Here is a 16165-nt window from a genome sequence, read left to right as displayed (position 1 = left end):
CCTAGGCTTTTAGACAAAAACTTGAGGTAATGAATGTTTTTCTCTTTGAAGAAATTTAATCTCTGTTGTTAAGTTAACTGGATACCAACTGCAAAATTAGAACTAATCCAGTAGGGATCAAATTTATCTTAATTACCTGTATTTAGCATGAGTCCAAAATAAAAAGATGGTTAATTATATATGTTATTATAACTTTAACTAAATATAAGGCAATTCTTTCTTTTTAGATGAAATGTTGTATTTTTCTTTCCATGATTTTTGAAGGTCTATAAAGACCAGATGGTATATGCATGCTACAAATAATGACTTTTCTTGGCTCTTCTAAATATAGTTACATGTTGAAATTAGATAAATATTTTTAAAAACATCTATTGTCCTTTATTGAGATATACTCATATGTTATATAATTCACCCACTTAAAGTATATAGTTCAAGGGTTTTTAGTATTCCTAGAGATGTACAACCATCACCACAGTCAATTTTAGAACATTTTTCTCATGTCAAAAAGAACCCCCATCCTCGTTAGCTCCCTCCTATCCCCTCATCACCTCCATCCAACCCTAAGCAACTACTAGTCTACTTACTACTATAGATTTACCTATTCTGAATATTTTATATAATGGGATCATATAATATATAGTCTTTTATAACTGGGTGCTTCTACCTCATATTTTCAAGATCTATCCATGTTGTAGTATGTATCAGTACTTCATTCCTTTTTTATTATACTAAAAAACATTAATGTAAAATTTACCATCTTAACCATTATTAATTGTATATCTTTGTGGCATTAGGTACTTTCACACTGTGGTGAAACATATCTCCAGAACTTTTTCACACTGGATACCTCAGCCTCTATACCCATTAAATAACTCCACCTTTCCCTCTCATCTCAGCCCCTGATCACCACTATTCTACTTTCTAAGAATTTGATGTTAGATAGCTTATATAAATGGAATAATGTAGTTGTCTTTTTGTGGCTGATTTATTTTACTTTACATAATGTCTTCGAGGTTAGTCCATGTTGTATCGTGGCACAGCATATAGACATATACACACATTTTGTTTATGCATTCATCCACTGGTGCACATTTGGGCTGCTTCTACCTCTTGACTATTATGAATATTGCTAGTATGAATATGGGTGTGAAAATATCTGTGTGACACCCTGTTTTGAATTCTTTCAGATCCATTCTCAGAAGGAGAATTGATGGATCATATAGTAGTTATATTTTTAATTTTTTGATAAGTATTATGGTTTCCCATGGTGGCTGCACTATTTTACAATCCTACCAAGAGTGTACAAGGGTTCTATTTTCTCCACATTTTCATCAACACTTGTTATTTTGGGTGTTTTTTAATAGTAGCCATCCTAATGGGTGTGAGGTGATATCTCATTCTGGTTTTGATTTGCATTTCTCTGATGATTAGTGATATTGAGTGTCTTTTCATATGCTTGCTGACTACTTGTATATCATTTTTGAAGAAACATCTGTTCACGTTTTTTGCCCATTTTTAATTGGGCTACTTGATCTTTTTGTTGTTGAGTTACAGTTCTTTATATATTCAGGACATTAGCCATTTATCGGATTTGCAAATACATTCTCCCACCTTTCATTCTGTTGATTATGTCCTTTAATGCACAGAAGTTTTTTCCTGATATAATCTTTTTCTAAGGTTTTTATTTTATTCTAGTTTAGTTAACATAGAGTATTATATTAGTTTCAGGTATACAATATAGTGATTCAACAATTCCATGCATTACACAGTGCTCATCATGGTAAATGTACGCTTTAATCCCTATCACCTATTTCACCCATCCCCCCACCAACCTCCCCTCTGGTAACCTTCAGTTTGTTCTCGATAGTTAAATATCTGTTTCTTGGTTTGTCTGTTTTTGCTTTGTTCATTTGTTTTGTTGTTTAAATTCTACATATGAGTGAAATCACATGTTATTTGTCTTTTTCCAACTGACTTATTTCACTTACCATTACACTCTCTAGCTCCATCCATGTTGTTGAAAATGACAAGATGTCATTCTTTTTATTGCTTAATATTCCATTGTGTGTGTGTCTATGTATGTGTGTGTCTAAGCGAGCACAATATACCACTTCTTCTTTATCCATTCTTCATTCATGGGACATGTGGGCTACTTCTATAATTTGGCTATTGTAAATAATGCTGCAATACACATATAGGCGCATGTATCCCTTGGAAATAGTTTTTGTATTTTTTTTTAGTAAATACCCAGTAGTGACGCACAAAAGTTTTTAAGTTTGATGTAACCCCCTTTGTCTATGTTTGCTTTAGTTGGCTGTGCCTTTGGTATCATACTCAAGAAATCATCACAAAACAAAGAAACAGCCCCTTAACTATAAAGAACAAACTGATAGTTACCAGAAGGGAGGTGGATGGAGAGATGGGTTATAGGTGAAAGGGAAGGGCACCTGGGTGGCTCAGTTGATTTAGCATCCAACTTCAGCTCAGGTCATGATCTCACAGTTTGTGAATTCGAACCCCACGTCAGGCTTTGTACTGAGAGATCAGATCCCGGAGCCTGCTTCACTTTCTGTCTCCCTCTCTCTCTCTCTCTGCCCCTCCCCCACTCACACTGTGTATCTGTCTCTCAAAAATAAACATTAAAAAAATGATAAAAAATAAAATTTAAAAAATAAGTGAAAAGGATGTACTTGTGATGAGTACTAGATGATGTATGGAAGTGTTGAATCACTATATTGTACACTTGAAACTAATATTAACAGTTTATTAACTGGAATTTAAATGAAAGCTTTATAAAATGTGAGGCCCATTTACTTTATTGGGAGAAATATTTCAATATAAAATCAGAAGATGTTTGAAAAAAAAAAAGAAAATATTTTATCCATTCATCACCACTATTAAAAAAATCATTGCCATGTCCAACTTTTTTTCTAAGGATGATATAGTTTTAGGTTTTATATGTAATTCTTTAATCCATTTTGAGTTAATTTTTATATATGGTGGAAGATAAGGATCCAATTTCATTCTTTTGTAGGTGGATATCTAGTCTTCCCAACACCAGCATCATTTGTTGAAAAACACTGTCCTTCCCCCATTAAAGATCATTTGACCCTTATTGAAGATCATTTGACCAAAAGTTTATTTCAGGGCTCTCTGTTCTGTTCCATTTGTATTAGTTAGGGCTCTCCAGAGAAACGGAACCAATAGGAGATATATAGATCCATCAAGAGATTTATTATGAGGAATTGGCTCACATGATTATGGATGTTGAGAAGTCTCAGGATATGCCGTCTGTAAGCTGGAGACCCAGGAAAACCGGTTTCTTTTGTAACTGGAAGTTTATACTTCTTAATCTCCTTATGCTGTCTTTGAATATTAACTATTACTTTTACTGAGCTATTCATAATTTCAGCAAAATCATTCTCTTAGGTTCCGAGCTGGTGTATAACTCACATTCTCGTGAACTACCCCAGACCAGGCAAGGAGCCACCCCAGGAAGTTTATTGTGATCTTGTCAAATGCTATGGGGCTCACCATCAGGTTCATTTGGTAGTTAATAGTGTATACGTGAATACAAACTAGACTCTCTGGTTTCACCACCACTTCTCTGGTCTTACTAAATATAGGTCAGTAGTTTCAGGATAGGTCCAGAATAGCTACAGCCTTCTAGGAATATCGGAAGCTAGAAATTGCTAAGAAGTTCCCCCTTCCAGTTCATCTGTCACCTCCCTAAAAGGAAAGAGTTAATATCACTGTCACTATGGATCAGAATACAAAATTAAAGATTTCTCTGTACTTCTAGGTCCTGGAATCTGGAAATCAGAGCCATAGGTGGCTAAGAAGGACAAAGCCAAAAACAAAAAACAAATAAGCAAAGACACCCATTTAGCTCTGGAAACAATGGAGTTTTCTAGATTATACAAACATCTCCTATAAATGAAGTCTTGTATTACTTACAGTCTCTGGGGACAAACTTGATGTCTTCCCTCTTCTTCTTCCATCTCCATCTCCTATTATTCTTTTGCCTCTTTGAAATAATAATAAAGACAGATTCTGACTAGAAGATTTAAGGAATTGGTCATGTCTCTTGAAACTTTTATTTGTGTTGGCACTAATTCAAATTTCTAAGCTCTAGCTAAAAATGATTATTATTCAGAGTGGTTTGAATAGTCATTTCACAAGGCAGTTTACTGGCAAGTCAATAATTTTTTAGGTTAACCTAAAGCCAAAATCAAGGGCTAAAATTTATTTTCTTTACTTTTCTCTTCTTAAGAAAAAGAAAAACTTGCTTAATGTAAAAACAGCATATGATCATTGTAGAAAACTGGGAAATTTTTAGAAAAGTATCACAAAGGGAATAAAAATCATACATAATTGTAACATACTAAAATAAAATATTAAATCAATGTATTAAATTTTCATGTATGGCCTTCTCATCTTTTTCTATTGACATGTACACATCTATGTTGACAGAGTTAAGATTATATACTGCATGTACAGTTCTGCATGTGTTTTCAACATAAGTCATAGAAATTTTCTGGTCAGTAAATATTCTTCATAAATATTACTTTAGCCTGTATAATATTTTATCATAAGGATAGGTCATTGTGTATTTAAATTTCTATATTGTTGATCTTTTTATTTCTTTCCTTTTCTTACTAATATAAGCAAGTGAAATAAACATGTGCATAAAGATTTATCTGTTTCCTTTCTATCTAGGATAGATTTCTAGAAGCGAAATTACTGGGGAAATGAAGAGAAAATGTTTAAGAATTGGCTTTTTAAAGAAAATAATCTTTGGGTAGTTAAAGAATTAATGACACATCAAACTGAACACATCTTTGATGACTGTGTATCTGCTCATATTCAGATGATCTCTGCAAGCATAACTATTAATTGACTGAATCTAATCTTTCATTTCAGACACAAGGATACATCTCTTCCTTCTGTCTCCAACTCCTTGGGATAGAAATCAGGAGGTCTGACTGAGCCCATATACAAGGCTTGTCAGACAAGCACACATACCTATCTTGTTTATGACTGCCTGTTTAACCCATTGCTCTCAACATCCATATTTTTTTATATTCTCTTTTTTCAGATGGAATGGGGCGAGTCCTTGCTCAAGATGTATATGCAAAAGACAACCTACCCCCCTTTCCAGCATCAGTAAAAGATGGCTATGCTGTCCGAGGTAAATATTTTGGGGTTTTTGAGTATCATCATACTCACGCTGTATTTTTTCCTTCAGATTTTTGACTTAGCCTAGGCACCCAGTAAGTTTTACATTTGTTTCTCCCTTGGTTATCAAAATAATTTTATTCACAGATAACAATCTGGATTAAGACTTTTTAGCAGAAGTATTATAGTTACTTGAAAATGCTTGTTGACAAATAAATATGTAGAGATTGATCAAAACACTGTACTATAACTTATTCTTCTTATAAGAAGACAGTCTTGGCCTGGAAGCAGACAGTCTTGATCTGGAAGTTGTCCAGATGTTTTCTAGTTGAAAACTATGTGGTCCAAGAAAGAAGAGTGGATTCCCAGCACAGGAATAATGTAGGGTGGTCTTTTCTTCTGTTTTAAACTCAAACATCAATAAGGGTTTCCTAAAAAGCAAGCACAAATGAAACCTCTAATTCCCTGGAAGGGCCAGAATTCAACGTTCTGAAACCTTATATAGTACCAGCAATTTATACCTTTGGAGTTGCCTGAGATTGCATAAAGGTTAAAAGCAAAATCTAAATAGCAATTGCCTGCTTAAAGTCTAATCTAAGAACCCAAAATGAAAATGCAAGCTAATTACTTAGAAACTATTATTGGTTATTAACTCAAGGCTGATATCATTGAAGAAATGTCTAAAAACATTTCCCAGTTTATTAGAGCTGTTAAGAAGACAAGTTCCTTTTTAATGGTTTTTTATGGAGCCTCTTACTTGTTTCTTGTTGTTGCTTTTACTCTACCTAGCCATTAAAAACATTTCCTCTTTTTTATAATTAAATATATCCATTAACCTCCTCCATATTCCATCACTCTCTTAGCAGTATCTTTTTGTGTTGGGGCAATATAGCAAATGGTTAAGGTTATGGGCTTTGAAAAGCAAAGTCAGACTTCTCTAGGTTCTATGTAACTTTGAGCAAATTATTTTAACTTTTTGAGCTTCAGTTTTCTCAGTGATGATAATTATAATAATTCTTACCCCAAAAAGTTGTTGTGAGAATTAAATAAGACCCTAGAAAGCCTTAGTAAAGTACCTGGCACCAAAAACAAGCACACAATAATTTTTTTAAATGTTTGATAATGGTAACTATTATTATTACTATCATTATAAACACATTTCCTTAGATCGTCTCTGGAAAGAAAGATAACATTTATTTGAACTATTCTCATATTCTACATAAATAAAGTGGTGGAGAGATTAATTCCTACTAGTGTATTCCTTCTCAGAAATACTATCTTGTATGTACCTCATTCAGCTTGATCCCACTAAAGTAGAGTGTTTCTAAGAACATGAATACAAATCCCTGGCAGCTCTTAGGATTTTCTTTCTTCCAAATATATTCCTTCTACTGTGCTTATTATAATGAATATTGTCCAGTAAGAAAGTTAGTTCAGTCTTCTGATGGCCTCATTGGCTCTTTTTGTTTCTTATTCTCCAACTAAAATATCAGTTCTGTTTTGAACTTATAATTGGTAGCCATATAGGATTACTATAAAATGACAAAGAATTCTTACTTCCAGAGTAGAACAAACAGCTATAGCAGATTAAATACCAAAGGGATAAGAAAGTCTATTTTTTACATTCTTGATAATATAACATAGAAAGTAAGAAAATAAATTACTTGAGGCAGAGTTATTCTCAAACAATGTTATTCTGTGATTTTTACATGAGTTAGCAGTAGCTCAATAAAAAGAAACTATTGCTCTTAGCTTTTCTAGTTGCCGAAAAGAGTGATTAGCCCACATGAGCCTCAAAGGAGCCTTTCTGCTACTACAGAATCTACCAAAGAAATTTTATGTACAATTACCATTCAGTATCTTATTTATTCTTTTGTTTTGAAGTGGTGGTGTTTTTAGTTATTTTGTGTGCACACGCACACACACAAAAACCATCTAAAGTAACACCTCACAATATAAAAAGTTCAACCAACTATCATGCAGGTAATTCACATTATTTCTTTCCTGTGAAGTGTCTCTAAAATATGTAGACATAATACATAACAGATAATCATTGCAGATAAGGTTAAACCTCAAAGTAGGAGTGTTTGATGTGTCTGTGTATATATACCAACATCATAATTAAGGCAGCCGAAGCCATCAGTGAACAAAGAGTCATGGTCCTAGTCTTTTCTGTGTTACAGCACTCCCCACGGGCAGTGTTTGGTAAAGAATATCCTTGAGGCTATTGTTGTGGCTCTCTACCACTCTACTTCGTGTTCCTTCTTCTCTCCACCCCTGTCTTCCTTGACTCCCATTCCTGTCTCCCTACTCCCTTTATTCTCCCTTTTTTCTTCTCCTCTGCCTTTGCCGTAGGCCTTCCAGTAATAACCAGTGGCACCTGTGAGCATTGCTAACCCTGTAGGTGTAAAGAGGTTGCTAACTTGCTCTGGATCACTAAGCATTAGCCAGTATCCTTCAGAAACATGTGGCATAAAACTCCAAACCAGTTGGAGGATCACTTGCTTTAAGGTATGTGGGTTGAAAATCAAGACAGTAAAAAATGACTTAAGCAAACAAGAAATAGGAACAGCTTCTTTTAAAAAGGAAAGAAAAAAAGTTTAAAGACGGCAGAAATCAAGGGATGATGATATAGTAGGAAGACATGTAATGTGATAAACCTAAAACTGCATTCAGGATGGAGTGAGGAGGAGGAGGAGGAGTAATAGTAGTAGTAGTAGTAGTAGTAGTAGTAGTAGTAGTAGTAAAAGAGAAAGGGAGAGATTTATTTTGGGTGCCGGCAGCTGGGAAGGTGCCAGGCTCAAGCCTTAACCATCTACCTCTCCCAAAGGTGGAGTGAATTTGAAAGATAAAAGCAGAGAAAAGAAAATGAAATTAGTGTGTTACCAATTAGGATCGATATGGTATTTTCATTTGTATTTTTGAAGAGTGATGTCTCTTTTCACACTAATTAAGCGAGTCGTCTTGATGCGTTCTGCCTTCCTGTAGAGATGCGGGTGCCTGTCTTCTCAGTCTCATTGTAGATGCTCATGGAGGCAGACGTACCTTAGAGTATCATGTTCAGCTTTCTTGAAAATTTTCTATTCGAAAGACTTATCCCTTCAGAACTTGTTTTACAGGGATGATTTAGAAAAAGACAAAAGAAAAAACAAACCACTAATTATTTTATGAACCATGTGTTACAAACAATTCTGGAAAGATATGAAAAATTTTGCCATTTAGGTAAAGTAAATTTGAATTTTTTTTCTTTATTTACATCCTGATTGAAATACATGCTTATGAAAAGTAAGAAAATTAAAAAGAACATTTTAAAATTACTCTTTGTCTCAATGCCTAGCCACCATTAACACTTCGTTGTACTTCCAGTGGGTTAAAATTCACATGAAAATTCAGTATAACCTTTTTGATTTAGAGCTAGTCTTGTTCTTTCATTAAAGCCATGTTCTAAGGTTTCTGTTTCTTTCATGTAAATCTCTGGCCACAGCTAGTTTTCCATTTAATAACTTACTGCTTTCCATTATACATCACTCTAGATAAAGAAGAGAGCCTTATGATGTGGGAGAATTACTCAAGTGAGCAGAGAGATTTCTGGGTTAATTAATTTTAGCCAATTCCAAAAAGCTTAAAATACTATGTTTAAGGATATAATATCTCTTCCCCCAATACTAACAGTAAATGAGCATTTTTCTCCAGGAAGATGATGGTAAAGAATATAAAATGCTTTCTCATTCGCCTGTCCTACTCTTAACTTCCTGCTTTCCCTAAGAAAAAGCCACAGATTTAAAATTCCAAACAACTAACCTGATTGAATCCCTCAGTATAATTGCAGCAAGTATCAGTCTTGCTGTGCTAGTCCTGTTACAGTCCCTTGCCCCGCAACACTTTCTATAGTCTTAATCTAAGTATACGAGCAAATGCTATGGTCCTGTTGCCTGTCATCCAGTCTTAGACAGTGTGGTTCTGTAATCAAATTCTTAATCCCTCTGCCTATTCTTCTCTCAAAGATATTTCCTAGGACCTCTGAAGCTATGCTATCTCTATAGCCTCAGTTCATTCAGTCCTAACATGGAATTGTTGAAACTCTTTATTACTGAAAATAAATGAATAATTATAAAGTGTTTCAAGAGGCTTAAAGAGAGTTCACATATGGCTAGAAAATGAAAATGAAGGATAGTTCTATAGCAAATGGCTCAGGAAGATCAGATTCTATACATTGCCACAATGAATAGTTATCTAATGGTATCCATTTTTAAATGATATCATTGAAAATCTTCATATAAACAGGTGAAGAAGACTAAGTGTTTTCTGGACATTAAAAAAGGAATGTAAAGGTGGGAGCAACTTTAGGGTCTAGCATTGAAGCATTATGATTCAGTTATAGAATGCATTTGCTGTTAGGATCTGATTTCTATTGCTTTTATCACTTCCTTTAAATTAAATTCTATAGTTACGAAAAAGAAAAATAACTTACTTACTAACATAAATGTCTGAATGTGGGGGGACAGCGTTCTAAGCCTCTACAGAAATCCTTGGAATCCATGCTTCTTTGCTAATGGCATGTTGTGGCTTGCTTCCTTATTTAGTTACAAGCTTTAGGATCACATGCCAGCATACCTCCACTTCTGCCCCTTCCCACCCAAGCTTGTAGAATTCACCTTGAAAATGGTAACTTTTTTACCTGTCTCATTAACAGATACTTTAAAATAAATATCAGCAAGTTAGATCATTATTTTTGTCTTTGTAAGAAATAGTGAGGGGCACCTGGGTGGCTCCGTCGGTTAAGTGTCTAACTTCAGCTCAGGTCATGATCTCACAGTTTGTGGGTTTGAGCCCCATGCTGACAGCTCAGAGCCTGGAACCTCCTTCAAATTCTGTTTATCCTTCTCTCTCCGCCCCTCCACCGCTCATGCTCTGGCTCTGTCTCTCAAAAAAAAAAAAAAGAAGAAATGGTAAAAAAAAAAAAATTTTTTTTAAAGAAATAGTGAGTCTTCATGATAATGTAAAATCAGGATTTCTATTGTACTTCACTAATTTTTATCCCTTATGTTTTCCTTGAGTCTGAATTTGTCTCTACCCAGTACAATCTTAGAGTGCCCTGCTCCTCAAAAGGGTAGTTCAGGAACCAGCACCATCCACATCAGCTTGTTAGAAACATAAAACCTCAGACCTACTAACTCAGAAACTATATTTTAACAAGATCTGCAGGCGATTTGTACACACTTTAAGGGTTGAGAAGCACTGTTATAAAGAAAATAATAAAAGCAACTTCTCTCTTGCCACCAAGAACCTTCTATAATGTGGTTTGACTGAGCCTTCTTTAGCTAGCAATATAGACACATGTTTCCCAGATAGAAATTTTCAGGGCAAAGTGAAGAACATAGTTTAAGTGAGCACACCTGGGTGGCTCAGTGGGTTAAGCGTCCAACTTCAGCTCAGGTCATGATCTCACAGTTCATGAGTCAGCCCTGCATCGGACTCTTTGCTGACAACTCAGAGCCTGAAGCCTGCTTCAGATTCTGTGTCACCCTCTCTGTCTGCTCCTCCCCCACTCATGCTCTCTCTCTCTCTCTCTCTCTCTCTCTCTCTCAAAAATAAATAAACATTTTTAGAAAAATTTTTTAAGAAGTTCATAATCTTACTGAAGAAATAAAGTATGCACATTTATGAATTTATTCAAAAACTTTCAAAAACATAATTCTAATATGTACAAATCAGTTTACAGACTTCCCCCTAAGTATTATGGAAATGCCAAATTCAATTCTTTATTCTTTTAACAAATATTTATTGAAAATCAATGATAAGCTAGGCACAATGCAAACAGAATAGCAACATGATCTAAGTTATTATATAAAATTAACCAGAGCAGTCTTTCTAAACATTCTTAATAGATGGTGAACATTGACTCACATTTGAAAACTATATACATGGGGGCGCCTGGGAATCTCAGTTGGTTAAGCATCCAACTTCAGCTCAGGTCATGCTCTCATGGTTTGTGAGTTCAAGCCCATCTGGCTCTGTGCTGACATCTCGGAGCCTGGAGCCTGCTTCAGATTCTGTTTTCCCTCTCTCTGTCCCTCTCCAGCTTGCCCTCTGTCTCTCTGTCTTTCTAAAAAATAAATAAACATTAAAAAAATTTTTAAAGACGGTTCTTTCAAAAAAAAAAAAAAGAAAGAAAGAAAATTATATATACTATATGCATGGACCAACAGAAAATAGGAGGCATCCAAAATACAGCAGTTTGGATTATTTTTTTTTGAGACAGAGAGAGAAAGAGTGCCTGTGCCGACTGAGCCACCTAGGTGCCCCCAAAATACAGCATTTTGCATTGAAAAATATTTATTTATTCATTTATGCATGTATCTTTCTAAAAAGATTTTTATAAACCATACTCTTTCATTTATTGAACATTTTTAATACTTCACAGATTGAAAATTTTATTGAATACCTATTATCCACCAAGTGCTAGGGATTCCCCTGAGACAAATAGGCAAATAATTGCAAAAAATTAGGAAGCCATAAATTAGAATAATTTAGGGAATGCACTGGGGAAACAAAAGAGAAAGTAGCTGACTCTTAAAGGAAGAAGAGTCAAATATGATTTCATAGAGAAAGTGACACTTGAGCTGAGTCTTAAAGGCTAAGAGGTCTTTAATCAGAAAGTGCAGAAAGGAAAAGGACTCCCCAAGCAATGAAAGTAGCATATATTAATGGAGCTAAAATATGAGTCATCTTGGTACGCTCAGGGAGCTACAGTTCTAGAAATTGAAAGTGGCTAGAGTATAAGATCAAAGGAAGGTATGAAACAGAGGCCTTGGCACAGAGGTGAAGATCTTAGTTGGAGCATTTCTACTCATTTCTCTCCCCCCCGCCACCCACACACCCTTTCTGCCTATTTACCTTATCTATCCCCTCCATTACATCAGTGGCTTTAACTACACCCAGAGAAAGACACACACTAAATACATTATACACATATATATAACGTACAATTCATATAAATGTACATACGCACACATGTATAAACAAAAATAAGTTTCATGAAACAATATGATTCATCCTTACCATGTGTGATGAAATATATTTCTACTCATTCTCATTTTAAAGAGTATTTACAAATGCCACCAGGTGCCCCAGTCAGCTAAGCGTCTGACTTCGGCTCAGGTCATGATCTCACGGCTTGTGAGTTCGAACCACATCGGGCTCTCTGCTATCAGCGCAGAGCCTGTTTCAGTTCCTGTCTCCCTCTCTCTCTGCCCCTCTCCAGCTTGTGCTTTCCCTCTGTCTCAAAAATAAATAAAGACATCAAAAAATTATTTACAAGTTTATATCACAGCCCACCCTCCACATTTGATTTGAACATTGCCGTAAATTGGCACTGCATTAGGATAGAAATCATATCTGGTTTTACTTCACTCTGTCCCACCACCTAATATGACACTTAAGGCATAGAATATACTCAGTAGAAATTCAGTGAATGAATATTCGAAAGGAATAAACAGCTTTAAAAGATATTATTTTTAAAGGATGATTATCCCTATGTTTTCAACAAGAAATCTGAAATTTAGAGAAAGGCTTAATAATTTGCTAAAAGTCCTGAGGCTAATAATAGGCAGAACCAGGATTCAGATGCAGCTATGCTTTGCTCTAAAACACAACTAACTTCCCCTTGTGCAAGAGGGAAAAAGAGAAAATATCTAGGTTGTTTATTATAGGTGGCAAGCTGGGAATATCTCTAGTAGAAAAATACTTAAAAATAAATTTATTCACTCTTGAGATGTAGTTAGTGTGGAATTATGAAAGATAATTGAATTTTTAATTTTCTTCAGTAAGAAAATCAAAGTTCACTTAAGATACTGTAAAAATAGGGGCGCCTGGGTGGCTCAGTAGGTCAAGCTTCCAACTTCAGCTCAGGTCATTATCTCAGGGTTTGTGGGTTCCAGCCCCGCATCGGGCTCTGTGTTGACAGCTGGCTCAGAGCGTGGAGCCTGCTTCAGATTCTGTCTCCCTCTCTCTCTGACCCGCCCCTGCTCGTGCTGTCTCTCTGTCTCTCAAAAATAAATAAGAAAACATTTATAAAAAAAAGATACTGTAAAAATAAATGGAGGGATATATGAAATAAGATTACTAAAATGTTGCTAATTGTGTAAGCAATGATTTTATGTCTTTTATGTCTATTTTAAATTGTTCATTTAAAAAAATTTAAACACAAAAGCAGCATAAGAATAGAATTGCAGAAAAGCTATTCTCGTTTTTCAAATGAACACTGAAAATACAATAGGATTCTAAAAAGCACAAGAAACCCAAGAGTTTATTAACTGAGATAATGTCTATAAAGCACAAGATACAACATCTAGTACTTTAAGAAAATGTTAATTTTTGTTCCTCTCTATATCAGGTTAACCAAAGCCCTGCAAAAAAAAGTGACTCATTATAAACAGTATTATATATAAGCCTTTAGAAAAATACCACTTTGTAGTCACATAAAAAAAGTAAATTTTATATGTCCTTTTTCAAAGAAATACTTTTTATTATGTATCAGCATGATTGCAAATATAATTAAAATATTCATATAGAAAGTTAACTTTTCTTTGTATGAGTCAGCAAACATAATGCAGAACTGCCTATATATTATGATTTAGAAATAGCATTTTGGCCCATTATAAAAAACAATATAGAGTGCCTGGGTGGCCCATTCGGTAAAGCATCTGACTCTTGGTTTCAGCTCAGGTCGTGATCTCATGGTTCATGAGTTCTAGCCGCGCATCAGGCCCCATGCTGACAATGCAGACCAGGCCTAGGATTTCCTCTCTCCCTCTCTCTCTCTCTCTGCCCCGCCCATGTGTGCTTTCTCCCTCTCTTTCTCCCTCGCTCTCGCTCTCTCTCTCAAAATAAATAAATAGACAAAAAAAATACTATATTGGGAAATAAGGGACTGTGTTTTAGTCCTGGCTCTACCACTAACCGAAACTTGTTCAACCTAAGTCCCTTCATTCTGTGACTCATTTCCTTCAAATGTCAGATGAAAAAAAAGAATATATGTTCTTTCTACTTGACTGAGTCACTATAGAGTAACCGAGTGATAAATAAGAAAATAGTATGAAATAATTTAAAAGTTATGGAAAATGGAGAAACATGAATGTAAGTAGTAATATGTCTGTATAGATAGATGTATCCACGATAGTATACATGTATATCACACATGCATATATGGTGTTTATTTAGGAGGACAGGCTAGAGGCAATAGTTATATTCTAAAAGCACCAGTATGGAAATTATGGAGCAACAGGATGACCATCTCCAATGACATTAAGAAAAGGCACAATTAGGATCACTTCTGCTGGTACTAGTGAGTGGTGGATACCAAAAGATCAAACCAGTAGTAACAAAGCTATTGTCTGGTCTGGTCTAGCAGATCAGAAAAGTATTATACTTTCCTGAAGCCTTATCTCATCATTTGAGTCAAATTTCAGAATCCAACACCAGATCCTTTTTCCTTGCTATAAGACCATTTTGATGTTTGTTCTTGGTTCTGTTCACCTCACAGCTGCCGACGGCCCAGGAGATCGTTTCATCATTGGGGAATCCCAAGCTGGTGAACAGGTGAGATCCATAGGCCCTGAAGATTTCAGTCTCATGGACTTTTAGCATTGAATTTTAAGCTACCATCATTGTAATGGAAATCTTAGATGTGGATTAGACAGGTTATCAAAGAGCTTAAAGGATGGTTCCCACAAGAAAGAGACAAAAGAACTATTTTTTAACTGAAAGAATCTGAGTCTATTAATATATGGCATGGTATTGTTGGTATGTCTCACAGATATGCCCCACAAACATTTTCCGGTCCTGTGATTGGATCATTCTTCCTATATAAACATTAATGTTATGGATAGAACTACAGTTTCTAGGTGGTGGTCCTAGACTTTTCTCTATTGTGTTAGAGAGAAAATTAGAAGCAGCAAATTATATAACCTCTCTAGCTAATCATTTAAATTACTTTTTCTCATTAAGGAGCTAGCCAGTGAACAGGTATACATGTATTTCTTTTAAGAAAAGGAAGCACTAATGGGTCATAATGAAGTACAATAGAAGTCCTCTTATTTAATGCTTCTGTGACTAGTAATTTGCCATTTAATTGGAAATAAGTAGGAAATGATTGTATATTTTTAAATAAACAAATTTAACTTAAATAAATGAATATTTATTTGTCAGTAATTTGATGGAAAGCCAAGGCTTTTCTTTTAATAAGTATCTGCTATTTGAATTTCTATCTAGTCTTTCTTACATAAATCACACCCAAAAGTATTATATGTGATTTCCAACTTTGGCCTTTCAAGTGGAAAAAATTCAAGAACATTTGCAAATTATCTATGTATAGAATCCTTTTAGGTTTTTATTATATTTTTGCAGTTTCTTACAGTGATTTCACCCACACCTAATCTGACAGTTGTTTTTAAGCAAAAAATTTTAGTTGAGTTTTAACAGAGGTTTAACAATTTTTATAGGGAAAAAACTATTCACACTCATATAGCATTGATTTCCATAATATTTAATTAAACTACATAATCCAATAGCAACTACTGCCACAAACTGGCACAAACAAGTTTGGGAAGAAACTCATTTGAACTGTAAGCAGTAGTTTATAATTATAAAGAGTCTAACAGCCTCAAACTTAAATAGTGCTGTAAGCACCATTATGTTTAAGAGAAAATAGAGAGCATATGTTAATCTAGTGAGTTTTGGAGGTTGGTTAAAAGAGTTTCTACCTTATTAAATAGAACCAGAAGAATACCAATGTACTTTTTCCTCTACTACTACCAAGCACTCATAAGGATTATATAAAAATAAAGTAGGAAAGGAATGAATGTGGCAGTTTGAACAAAAACTGTGTCCATACCTTTTCTTCCTTGGCTTATTATGTACTCCCATATGTACTGAAAATAGGGAGAAATTGAGGAGGTATATAGGAGAAAGATGGTACTAGTGGTGG

The 16165-nt window shown here is 34.8% G+C and overlaps 1 protein-coding gene across 7 annotated transcripts in view; it reads left to right on the top strand.

The window, feature by feature from the left end:
* Positions 1-16165, top strand: part of GPHN (gephyrin) — a 608842-nt gene that overhangs the window by 519720 nt on the left and 72957 nt on the right. For all 7 annotated transcript variants that reach the window (XM_029951674.1, XM_029951675.1, XM_029951680.1 and 4 more), the window contains 2 exons: positions 5099-5191; positions 14723-14778. In XM_029951674.1, coding sequence (XP_029807534.1) covers positions 5099-5191; positions 14723-14778 — 149 coding nt within the window. The remainder of the gene's footprint in view (positions 1-5098; positions 5192-14722; positions 14779-16165) is intronic.

This window comes from Suricata suricatta, chromosome 9 (genome assembly GCF_006229205.1).
Source record: "Suricata suricatta isolate VVHF042 chromosome 9, meerkat_22Aug2017_6uvM2_HiC, whole genome shotgun sequence".
Lineage (NCBI taxonomy): Eukaryota > Metazoa > Chordata > Mammalia > Carnivora > Herpestidae > Suricata > Suricata suricatta.
The sequence above is the reverse complement of the archived record's forward strand: the minus strand, read 5'-3'. Positions and strand labels throughout refer to the sequence as shown.